At 39.1% G+C, this 12,886-nt stretch overlaps 1 protein-coding gene across 1 annotated transcript; it reads right to left on the bottom strand.

Moving 5' to 3' along the window:
* Positions 1-3,658: 3,658 nt before the first annotated feature.
* Positions 3,659-5,735, bottom strand: LOC139760220 (uncharacterized). Its single transcript, XM_071683150.1, has 2 exons — positions 5,631-5,735; positions 3,659-5,464 (listed from the first exon to the last, which is right to left on the bottom strand). Exon 2 carries the CDS (start codon positions 5,307-5,309, stop codon positions 4,506-4,508), a length of 804 nt encoding a protein of 267 aa, XP_071539251.1. The 5' UTR covers positions 5,310-5,464; positions 5,631-5,735; the 3' UTR covers positions 3,659-4,505.
* Positions 5,736-12,886: the final 7,151 nt, after the last annotated feature.

Here is a 12,886-nt window from a genome sequence, read left to right as displayed (position 1 = left end):
TTTGATCCAACGAAAACATTATCTAGACTTTGATTGTAGAATTGCTTATTACTTTGTAAATGTTATGAAAACGTTTGTAAAACTTTTTTACATGTGCTTATATACATGAAAAATCTGCAAAATGGAACTCAGTCATGTGCATAAAGGGCTCGTAGAACGGACTATCCATTCTTATTTATCATTCTCAGAAGACAGTGTAAGTGTACCTGTGAGATTATCATTTACTTGTTACCGAGGGAGAGTTACATCCGTATTGTTCTGGCTCTTAAACTTGTATACATTCCATGATTCTGCTTTACGTATGTGCAAATTCATATACTCAGGTTTACGCAATCACAAGACCTAAAGTGAAGGATGAATATTTTGGTGAGTTGTAAGATTACCACTGCACGGCATGTTATCCAGCCTGATCTCCTTCACTTATGAATATGGTTGAATTTTATTTAATGGTGATATGAGAAGAATCGAATTGTTCTTATGATCTGTAAGACTGTGTTCAGTGTAAAGTCTCACTGCTTAAAGAAACCATAGTGATGCTATGGGATGGACGGTAACACCATCCAAAATATTTTTTTAGCAATCTTGTCAAGTTATACTAAGGTTCGGGGTGTCATTGCAAGTTTCGTCTAACTACCAGTAGCTTCAATCACCTTTCGTAGACACGCTCAGAGTTTAAGTAGCATGATTCTTCATTACACTTTCGACATCATCACCAGTCATGAAGATGGTCGTACTTTCTGCCGACTACAAGTGTGCCGCAGAGAAAAACAAGCAATGTACCTGGCATGTTCCAGAACTTAATACCGTCCCCTTTCCCTTTCTTTTCTTGGTTTTCTCTTCCTTCTTGCATGCTCTAGAACCTTCCAACAAACACCTCCAAAATTTTTTAACTCCCAAAATTTTTCCTCACAATCAGGAGGGTGTTTCGTGTTTTTATTTCCAGCTACTAAAAGGGTACCGCCCATTTACTGCATGTGACTGGAGTACGTACGAACTCAGAATAGTTGAACTGTTGGTTATACGTTAATAGTGACAGATTTAATGACACCAGTAGTCGATAGGTCTATGGCCTAAATAAGCAACCATGTGAAAAGGTTATGCAATAAGTCTTCAAATAAATAGGTGAACGGCCCACTTACTAGACCCACTTGTATTACCTTTTCGTTCTGATCTTTCAAATTTCTCTATTCATCCCTTTTCCCTGCCTCCAGTTTGGCTCAAAGAACTAATTATGTTTACTTACCACAACAATTTCCTCAAACATGTTATGGTCCCAGTAACATAGAAAGTTTGCAAGTCATTTATCACAGACGATTGCCCAGAACGTTTCCCACCGAGAACCAGGAAAGGGACGAACGTATCGTATGCCAGAGAACTTCTCTCTATTGATATTGGTAGTACCCAGAACCCACATAGCTGAGATTTGGTTAAACTACTGCTTTTCAACTTCATATATGACATATATCTGAATATTTCAGTAGTCCTACCCTAGGGCATCCTTCTATGGGGCTCCCCTGAACTCGTTTTTTAAAGACTGATGATCACTTGGTACTCGCATGTACGTTTACATTTCAAGTAATGTATCTAATTCTTTTAACAACCTCTATTATCAAAAAACTGATTAGCAATTTGGGTCAGAAATTGCTCGCTGAAGTACAGTCACCCAGCATCCACCACCACTTGCCATGCTAACCCTTCACTCATGAAAAGTCAGCTGACGCATTTGGCGCCGACCTGAAGACTTACAACACATGCATGATGCTTGCACAATGTCATCCCACCAATCCTCGCGCAATGGACTGACGCATCTTCGCCCCAGCCTGTTTTGTCTTTGATATTTATTGTTTCATTAGTTAAATACAGGGAAGGGTTGTTTACCTTCCAGTATGTACGTGCCCGGAAATACAGTTCAAATCATCAGGTATTTGTTGAAAATTTGTGAATAATGATTACTTAATTATGATGAAAATAGAATCTCCACTGTACTCAGGTGCTCCTCGGCAATATGTACTGTACATTTTACAACTGCTTCCAGGGATCGTAGGCCTAAGTCTCAGGATATTTGACACAAGTTCTTGATCATGTGAGACTTAAAGAAAGGTTGCCTCATCATCCGTGTGAGCTTAGTGAAGTCACTCGTCCATTTCTAAGTCTCCTTGTGTCCAGGTTCTTTGTCCTCTAATCTCGTATGGCTAGATTTGCTGGAGTAAACAATTAGCAACAACGCAAATCAGTCTTCTTCACGAATCATTTTACTGAATAGTAATTTCCTAGTCTGCCACGAAAACCACACGGGCTCAATTTCTTTAGGCTCTCTTCTTTTGTTCACCCTCCTCAGAATCTACTGTGGGGATTACTTAACATCATGTACCATGATATTTCATCTTGGTGATGTTTACCTTGTGCCTGTCATACCGTTTGTTAGTGAACCTAACCTCTCGTTGAAACACTACAAACTTCCTGACAATATCCTAATTTTCTGATATTATCCAAATACGTCAATATTCTTTCACGCCATCAACTTGCGCAATACATAACTTCACTGCACAAGTATAAATAATTCTCTTCCAGAACTAGTGTTCTGGGTGAACCAGTACTGACGACTTAACAGTTGAGCAACGACCATATGACAGTGGCTCATCTGCGTCTCATTCACATAGCGTGTGACTGGGGTACCATGAATATTTGATATGGTCCAACAGCAATATATATATATATATATATATATATATATATATATATATATATATATATATATATATATATATATATATATATATTCCTATGAGTCCACAGGGAAAGTGAAACACGAAAAGTTCCCAAGTGCACTTTCGTGTAATAATCACATCATCAGGGGAGACACAAGAGAGAAATATAACAGTCAGTTCATATACGTTGAAGAGACGAAGCTTCGTCTCTTCGATGTATATCAACTGACTGTTATATTTCTCTCTTGTGTCTCCCCTGATGATGTGATTATTACACGAAAGTGCACTTGGGAACTTTTCGAGTTTCATTTTCCCCGTGGACTCATAGGAATATCTTGATCACGCGCAAAATTGTGATCCTTTCCAATATATATATATATATATATATATATATATATATATATATATATATATATATATATATATATATATATATATATATATAATTTGCCATTTTCCGCGTTAGCAAGGTAGCGTTAAGAACAGAATGAATCTTAATTGGAAATATCATCCCTTGGCGCCTTTCTTTGTTCCTTCTTTTGGAAAATTTAACTGCTGCTGGGCAGTGCGTCTGTGTAGCTGAAGTCAGCAGCCATACCACCTACGAACAGTTCAGCAGCCCGGTGAAACTACATGACGTGAGAGAATGAGTCAAGCACATCTCCCACACAAAGGTCAGAAGGTGGCTGTCGTCTCCACCCACTTACTCCCGGTCACAACAGTGTGAAAGTCCGATTCAGTCCATCACTAGTAAATGATTTTGACGACACAAATTTGAAAACTTTATTATATATATATATATATATATATATATATATATATATATATATATATATATATTCATATTCTAATAAAGTATATTTCACTTATCATAATGAGGTATAAATTCATGAACAGAATATTTACATTGCTCACTTAAAATGTTTTCCATGTAAGATGAGAATGAGAAGTAGGTAGAAGTTTTATTGACAGCCAAAGCTTTAATTATTACATGAATAATTATCATATTGAATCATTACATGAATAATGATCATATTTAATTATTAGGTGAATCATGATCATATCTAATTATTACAAAGGTTTGTCTTTTACTTATACATACTTCATAATGAAACTTTACAATACACCCAAGTAACACCACACAAATGAGGAAAATTGAATAAATATAAATCTCTACAAAAGGTGAATCTCTAATGTACTTGATCCACCTCCATGGCTGGGAACAGATCTAGGGGTGATACACAAGCTGAAATATATATATATATATATATATATATATATATATATATATATATATATATATATATATATATAATCGTATGAAGCTGCAACCTCTTCAAGGGTCACGTGCAGTCGAGGTCTAATTCACTATCAACATGTCCATATGAAGCCATGGCTTAAGTTATGGTCCGCAAGTCCATATGAAATTGTGAGCATACTAATATCCTTATGAAGGTCTAATTCACACAGTTCACATATCCATACGAGGATGTGGCCTAATTCATGATCCACGTCTACACATAAAACCGTAGAAAAGTCCATGGTTCACTGTTTACATATACGGCCAACACCATGGTTCGCATACCGATACCGGTAATTATTTTCGGTATAGTTATCACAATATTTTTTTGTAAATTCAACCTACGAGGTAATACTAATAAGTATTACACAGCCACGATGGTTTAAGGGTATATCGCCCACAATTTCACATCAACACGGAATTCCTAATAGAGGCTTTGCTACGCTGGCCTACCGAGGTCGTCGCGCTTATTCCACGCGCACAATTGTATAGGATTCCTAGCGCACTTGAATGCCCAAGGTCCTTACTACAGATGTAAGTTTTTCCTTGTTGCGGAACAGGATGTGGAACAGGGAAAGCTGTTGTTTCAAAGCTTGGTTCTTGTATCGTAGAAGGTTCAGCTCCTGAAGCAGCTGCTGTAAAGTCATAACCACAGCTGGCTGCAAGTGGCTCTGAACAGGTAACATTGCCGGTGCAGCACCTGCGGATAAGGGTTGACTGCTGGCGTTCCTCTGAGGGAGGGTTACGTGGTCGGTGCTGGCCCTGGCGCCGTCCTGACTAGGCAGCTTCCGCAAACTTTTGGTCTTTTTGGTAGGAGGTTGATCACATTCAGCTGGTGTCGTATTTACCTGTTGAGACTCTCCAAGATGTGTGCGTTTACCACACCTTGGTAAGGTGTTGGGCTTGGTGGTGGCCGTCTTCGATGATGATGCAGTAGCTGGGGCTGCCTGACCTCCTCTGACACTTCGTGGCCTTGAAGCAATAACTGGGGCTGTCTGACTAGCACTATCCCTTGGCGATGGCCTCGAGGCAGTAGCCCGGACTGACTGACCCCCATGAAGCCTTGAACATGGTCGAACAGCAGTAACTGAGGTTGCCTGACCTTTGGCGTTCTCAGGGTCAGAAAAGGAAAGCCGATGCTGGAGAGCAGACGGCAAAGTTTGGGAAACAGACACCGTAGCTGCCAGGGATGACACCCTTGACAAGTCGAAGATGACATCAACGGCTGCTCTGTCGGCTCCGCTGTTGGGAACGCGAACCAGAGATCGATACAGATGACCCGTGGAGTGTGGAGCAACCATTCCGGCTGATGACCTGTCTTGTTTCACTTAATGTCAAACAAGGAAGCTTCAACGGGTCTTGTGTTGTAAGGTCCTTCCTCTTGTGGCGATTCTTGCACAGGAGGTGATGGGGAGGAGGGTGGGGGGGGGTAGGGTTGATAGTACAATCCTTGAATCTATAAGAAAAATGTTGGTTCAATGTAAATGTTTACATGCCTATTAATAAATACATTATTAGGCTCTTTTCAAATGTTTCAAGTCTAAAATTCGATAATCACAATTCTTATTATGGAAACTGTTTGCAACTTAGACAACTTCCACTATACACACAAAAATACTTACTTGTAACTAGAAATATATCTTCAAAACTGTTTTAACAAAGACCACTGGCAACATTTATCTTCTGCTAACCTTGCGGCAGCCGAGCTTGAACTGACGGCTAGACGCCACTGCCAGACGTTTAGTATGTGTGAGTTGCCAGAGGTGACGTAATAAATATTTCCGGAAGTTTCGAATGAGTAACGTGTTAACAAACGTTGGCAATGAATTCGTTTGAGCACAAGATTATTTCCCACATACGTATTCTTCACGTGCAGCACACTTAGTTTGGCTCCAGTGACTAGATATAGCCTATTAATTGTTGTCGCATTAACCTGTTATTGTGGTTTGTAAATTGCACCAATGTGCTTATTTTTCTTCCTTTCGTTTATGGCCGTGAAGACTGAACGGCTGCATTGCTAAATTTCTTTCAAAGATGAAGTCTGTTCACTAAATTCAGCGTTATGACTAATTTCAGAACGTTTTCGACTGGTGCAGATGTCAAAACAAGTAACGGGAAACCCAGTTCCCTCTTCGCATCTCTTACTCATGCAATTCGCAGAACAGTTTGCACAATACCAATTTTAAGAAGCAAAGATTTCAGTCTAGAATTTTTTACTCCATTAATACCTATCTAAATCTGTATAATGTATAACCGAATAAGTTTTTTGGTTACACCAAATCACTGTTTTCACCACAAATGGTCACACACTTTAAACGTAACAAGTAAGATGTTTACTTAACTTTTACGTATATACGTACAGTGAACATATACATGCGATCGTTATGTTCATTTTATCTCTGAGGGTACCAAATATTCTTTAAGTTTTCTCTGTCTCGAAATAAGAGAGATCCTTTCAACAAGCTCCGTAAAGATTCTTCAGCTTCCAGTACTTTTCCCTCTAATCAACACACATCCTACACACACATCCACATAAAATCGCCCATCCATTCAACAGATACAAACTTGATCTGTGCGTAATGGCATTCCAAGAGCACCTCTCTTGACAAGAGCCCATGCCAGGCGTGGACCCGAAGAATCTTTTACACACACACACACACACACACACACACACACACACACACAATGATCATTGTTCGACAGCAATTGTAAAGAAATACAAAGGAAACGTTACGTTTCTTCGTAAAATAATATAGACAAATTCTTGGGCGTTGTGCCACACCTCGGAGCACCAAATTCATCAGTTTGAGTAATTCATCTCCAGGAAATATGTACACTTTCACTACAAATAACATTAATTGAAAAGCAACAAGGTGCACACGACCATAAAGATATCTACCAGAATTTCCCAAGGACATTATAAGAAAGTAAAGTCACTGCGGCAAAGAGTTTTGTGATCCGTCCTCAGGGATATGAAAGGACAAAAAGTTGTGCAGATGGAGGACACATCAGATGCTTCCCCACTTCACAAAACTTTTACCGTCTCTGAGATACCCGGGACAATATATGAATATCTTTGTTTGGCCTGGGGAGTGTGTTGGGTCTGGGACACACATAACTTTCAGTAGGTCAATAACAACTTGTAGTGCACTGAAGCGGCAACATGGAGAGTGACCAAGAACATGCACTTGCTAATCATTGAATCATACATACATACATATGCATACAGAATTACATACATACATACATATACATACATAATTACATAAATACATATACATACATAATTACATACATACATATACATACATAACTACATACATACATACTTAAATTAATGCTGCAATAGGGTCATAGTGATGCGCGTCGTTTAAGTATTTGCTAACAAGCACGAGGAAAAATGAATCACGATAAGTCCGGAGTGCACTTTCCACTTTTACCTCTTCAGGGAAAACTAGTCTCCCCTGATGATGCACTGGGTACTTTTCATGTTTTATTTTTCCTTGTGGGTATCAGCAAACATACATTCATACATACGCACACGTACAAGTCTAGCACTCTCTACTGTAGAAACAGGTATCACCGTTCATACCAAGGACATAGGAATAAGGACACACACACACACACACACACACACACACACACACACACACCCCTTGTTACTGTACGTATTTGAGGAATTCTCTGCTGGAACTCAATTTAGATTGTTTCGATGAAAAATACGAAATGACAAGATCGAGTGGAAGGAACTCTTTGTATAGATCATCCCTCGTCACACACCACAGCTCCACAACATCTTGTGAGATGATAATGCAGATAACACAGCTTTCATCACTGCAATTCTAAAGGTAATTATTAAGTAATCACAGGGAAAATGAAGCAGTTAGATTCTACTGAAGTATCAGTCAATTACCCTTTTAAAATTTCCAAAGACGTCGATACGAGCTTTGGGTATAATGATGTAACCTTTGACCTGAAATGTCAGGAGTCAGGTCAGAGGGCATGGAATCATACCGGGAGTTCTATAGTTGTGCTCAAGGGTTGTACTCTCGTGTTAAAGTTGAAATGACAGAAAGGAAAATGTCATATAGCACCATGAGCTGGCTGTATGGTGCAGGTCTAGGGCTGGAGGAGCTTCTGATTTCCGTATCAAGCGATGGGGCTCAGTGTCAGCACCTTGGTCTACTAATGCTAAACATCAAGCCAGCTAACGGGCAGTGTCAGCATCTTGATCAGCGAAGATTCGGCACAAGCCGGCTGATGGTCAGAGGGCGCAGGGCAGTAACCTTCAGGTTAACATGAGGGTCTTTAGACTATAGGATATCATGTAACAAGTGTAGGTTTTGTGTGAGATAATACAAACAACTCCTCCTCAGGTGTTTAATCTACACCAGTGTGGAGAGCTGTACAAGTAACTAACTCTCATTAACCAATATTGGTATAATGTTTACGATGGATGCAGCTGAAGTATTTAAGGGCTGCTACACACAATAAGTTTTTCAACTCAGTTTTAAGTATGTAGACTAAGACTGCAAAGTTAACCTAAACGTATGGTAGGAAAATTAACTGGGCAGTCATAACTGTACGGTTGAAATTGAGTGAAAAATTAGGCGTGTGAAAGGCCCTTAGGGGAATATCTAAGTATGAATGTAGGAAATACAGAATCCTCATCCAAACATGAAACTAGACCTTCCCAGGATACTTCAATACCGAATAGTGTATATATATATATATATATATATATATATATATATATATATATATATATATATATATATATATATATATATATACATATATATATATATATATATATATATATATATATATATATATATATATATATATATATATATATATATATATATATATATATAGAGAGAGAGAGAGAGAGAGAGAGAGAGAGAGAGAGAGAGAGAGAGAGAGAGAGAGAGAGAGAGAGAGAGAGAGAGAGAGAGAGAGAGAGAGAGAGAGAGAGAGAGAGAGAGAGAGAGAGAGAGAGAGAGAGAGAGAGAGAGAGAGAGAGAGAGAGAGAGAGAGCAGTATGAGCTTAAGTAGTACTTTTCTCACACCTGACAAGCCCTTTCAACACATGAAGGCTGCAACACACAACGGGTGTCATCATCATCATTTGCTGCTCGAACAAAGGAATCTTTCTGGTTGAAACAAGTTGTTGGGTCGTTACAGTTGTGTAAGAAATACTTCTCCAGTAGTACTACTGCTAAGATATGTATTGTATAATGATTAGATTATGTGATTAATCAAAGTGACACGAATGACTAATTTGTAACACGTGGTTAATACTGTTGATCAATGTCTGAACCATTTCGTGTGATGGCTTAACCCACGAGAACGTCAGTGTAATCGAATATTACACTATCAATGATATATAATCTTTTATCATTTGACGTAGATATTTCATAAGGAGACTCTGTGGAGGACATCCGGGGATTTATGAGGGTTATCCCTAGTTCTAATTAACTGCCCCAGTTCTAGTTGAAACTATATATATATCAGTAATTCCCACTTTGACAACATATTTGGTGGTAACTGTATTGGGAAAACTTAACTAATGTGAGAGTAATCAAAAAGATCTTCATTTGGTTATGTATTCTATACCAGAATTTGTCATTCATATCAAAATGAAATTTAGAAATCGAATTCATGCAACATAGTGATTCTTCCCTGGGACGCTATGCTAACAAACCCTTCCAAATCCCTGCCACTTGCTGCGTAAGGTGACGTAAAACTGATCAGTCACAAACAAAGAGATACGTGTTTAGTTTCACAGAGTATGGGGTTTCGTGATATAATGCAGCAGTGTTGTTTATTCAATCATGGACCCGGTCAGCTGGTTTAAAACGCTATGATACAGGATCCAAAGCAGGTTATCACAAGCTGGAGCACGATTCGGGCTGATTCAGACAGTGACAGAGGTGGTTACGTTATATACAGAACAATACTGTGATACTACCCGTACAGCAAACTCAACAATGAAAGGCCTCTTTACAATGACTCACAACCTGAAAAAGTCAAACCAACCCCCCTCCCCTAACGTTTTTCTTAGGAAGTGCTCAAAAACCTCAGATCAGTTCCTACTTTTTGAGCAATAGTCTAAATTTTTTTTGTCTACTATCAAACTGGATTTTCCTTGACGTTGTTACTTCCTGCCCTGTAACACAGGTTAGTCACCATTGCCATGTCGTGGTTGTAGCCCAACTCAAGGATCACCTGAATCTCACCTTACTATACGTCTGTGAAAGTCCTCGCGCGTATCCTTCATATCCTTTGTTACTAAAACTTTGGCATTGTTAGAAATTCAATATCTAGCTTTATACAAAGCATCAAAACTTCGAGAATTTCTCTGGAACACAAATACCAAGCAAAGTAAGGTTATTCATCCTTCTACTATACCTTAAAAGGTGCAGAATGACATATTTGTGTCCCATTCCTTTCCCTGATTCCTAGTGGTGTATCCACAGACATCAGCGTAGACTCTTTGGGACAGACGGTAAGGCAAATATCTAATCCACTCTGACAAGCATTCTTGCCTCTTCAAGTAAAACGGCTTGAATTTGTTTCACCTCTAAACTGACCATTTTCTTTCACTCATCTCTACAAGTGTCATGTTTCATCCTCAATAAGATATTGCAAATAAAGTTATTAGAATGTATTCTATGAGTAATATTCAGGGTATTTCCCCCCCAGAATAATATATATATATATATATATATATATATATATATATATATATATATATATATATATATATATATATATATATATATATATATATATATATATATATATATATATATTTTTTTTATACTATTCGCCATTTCCCGCGTCAGCAAGGTAGCGCTAGGAACAGAGGACTGAGCCCTTGAGGGAATATCCTCACTTGGCCCCCTCCTCTGTTCCTTCATTGGGAAAACTAAAAACGAGAGGGGAAGATTTCCAGCCCCCCGCGCCATTCCCTTTTAGTCGCCTTTTACGACACGTAGGGAATACGTGGGAAGTATTCTTTCTCCCCTATCCCCAGGGATATATATATATATATATATATATATATATATATATATATATATATATATATATATATATATATTTTTTTTTTTTATACTAATCGCCATTTCCCGCATTAGCGAGGTAGCGTTAAGAACAGAGGATGAGGACTGGGCCTTTGAGGGAATATCCTCACCTGGCCCCTTTCTCTGTTTCTTCTTTTGGAAGAAAAAAAAAAAATGAGGGGAGGATTTCCAGCCTCCCGCTCCCTTCCCTTTTAGTCGCCTTCTACGATACGCAGGGAATACGTGGGAAGTATTCTTTCTCCCCTAATATATATATATATATATATATATATATATATATATATATATATATATATATATATATATATATATATATATATATATATTTATATATATATATATATATATTTATATTTATTTATTTATTTATTTTGCTTTGTCGCTGTCTCCCGCGTTTGCGAGGTATCGCAAGGAAACAGACGAAAGAAATGGCCCAACCCACCCCCATACACAATGTATACACATACACGTCCACACACGCAAATATACATACCTATACATCTCAATGTACACATATATATACATACACAGACACATACATATATACCCATGCACACAATTCACACTGTCTGCCCCCATTCACTCCCATCGCCACCTCGCCACACATGGAATACCTTCCCCCTCCCCCCTCATGTGTGCGAGGTAGCACTAGGAAAAGACAACAAAGGCCCCATTCGTTCACACTCAGTCTCTAGCTGCCACGCAATAATGCCTGAAACCACAGCTCCCTTTCCACATCCAGGCCCCACACAACTTTCCATGATTTACCCCAGACTCTTCAATCCACTGACAGCACGTCAACCCCGGTATACCACATCGATCCAATTCACTCTATTCCTTGCCCTCCTTTCACCCTCCTGCATGTTCAGGCCCCGATCACACAAAATCATTTTCACTCCATCTTTCCACCTCCAATTTGGTCTCCCACTTCTCCTCGTTCCCTCCACCTCCGACACATATATCCTCTTGGTCAATCTTTCCTCACTCATTCTCTCCACGTGCCCAAACCATTTCAAAACACCCTCTTCTGCTCTCTCAACCACGCTCTTTTTATTTCCTCACATCTCTCTTACCCTTACATTACTTACTCGATCAAACCACCTCACACCACACATTTTCCTCAAACATCTCATTTCCAGCACATCCAACCTCCTGCGCACAACTGTATCCATAGCCCACGCCTCGCAACCATACAACATTGTTGGAACCACTATTCCTTCAAATATACCCATTTTTGCTTCCCGAGATAATGTTCTCGACTTCCACACATTCTTCAAGGCTCCCAGGATTTTCGCCCCCTCCCCCACCCTATGATTCACTTCCGCTTCCATGGTTCCATCCGCTGCCAGATCCACTCCCAGATATCTAAAACACTTTACTTCCTCCAGTTTTTCTCCATTCAAACTCACCTCCCAATTGACTTGACCCTCAACCCTACTGTACCTAATAACCCTGCTCTTATTCACATTTACTCTTAACTTTCTTCTTTCACACACTTTACCAAACTCAGTCACCAGCTTCTGCAGTTTCTCACATGAATCAGCCACCAGCGCGGTATCATCAGCGAACAACAACTGACTCACTTCCCAAGCTCTCTCATCCACAACAGACTTCATACTTGCCCCTCTTTCCAAAACTCTTGCATTCACCTCCCTAACAACCCCATCCATAAACAAATTAAACAACCATGGAGACATCACACACCCCTGCCGCAAACCTACATTCACTGAGAACCAATCACTTTCCTTTCTTCCTACACGTACACATGCCTTACATCCTCGATAAAA

This window comes from Panulirus ornatus, chromosome 35 (genome assembly GCF_036320965.1).
Source record: "Panulirus ornatus isolate Po-2019 chromosome 35, ASM3632096v1, whole genome shotgun sequence".
Classification (NCBI taxonomy): domain Eukaryota; kingdom Metazoa; phylum Arthropoda; class Malacostraca; order Decapoda; family Palinuridae; genus Panulirus; species Panulirus ornatus.
Note: the sequence above shows the minus strand (reverse complement) of the source record. Positions and strands in the feature narration are given on the sequence as shown.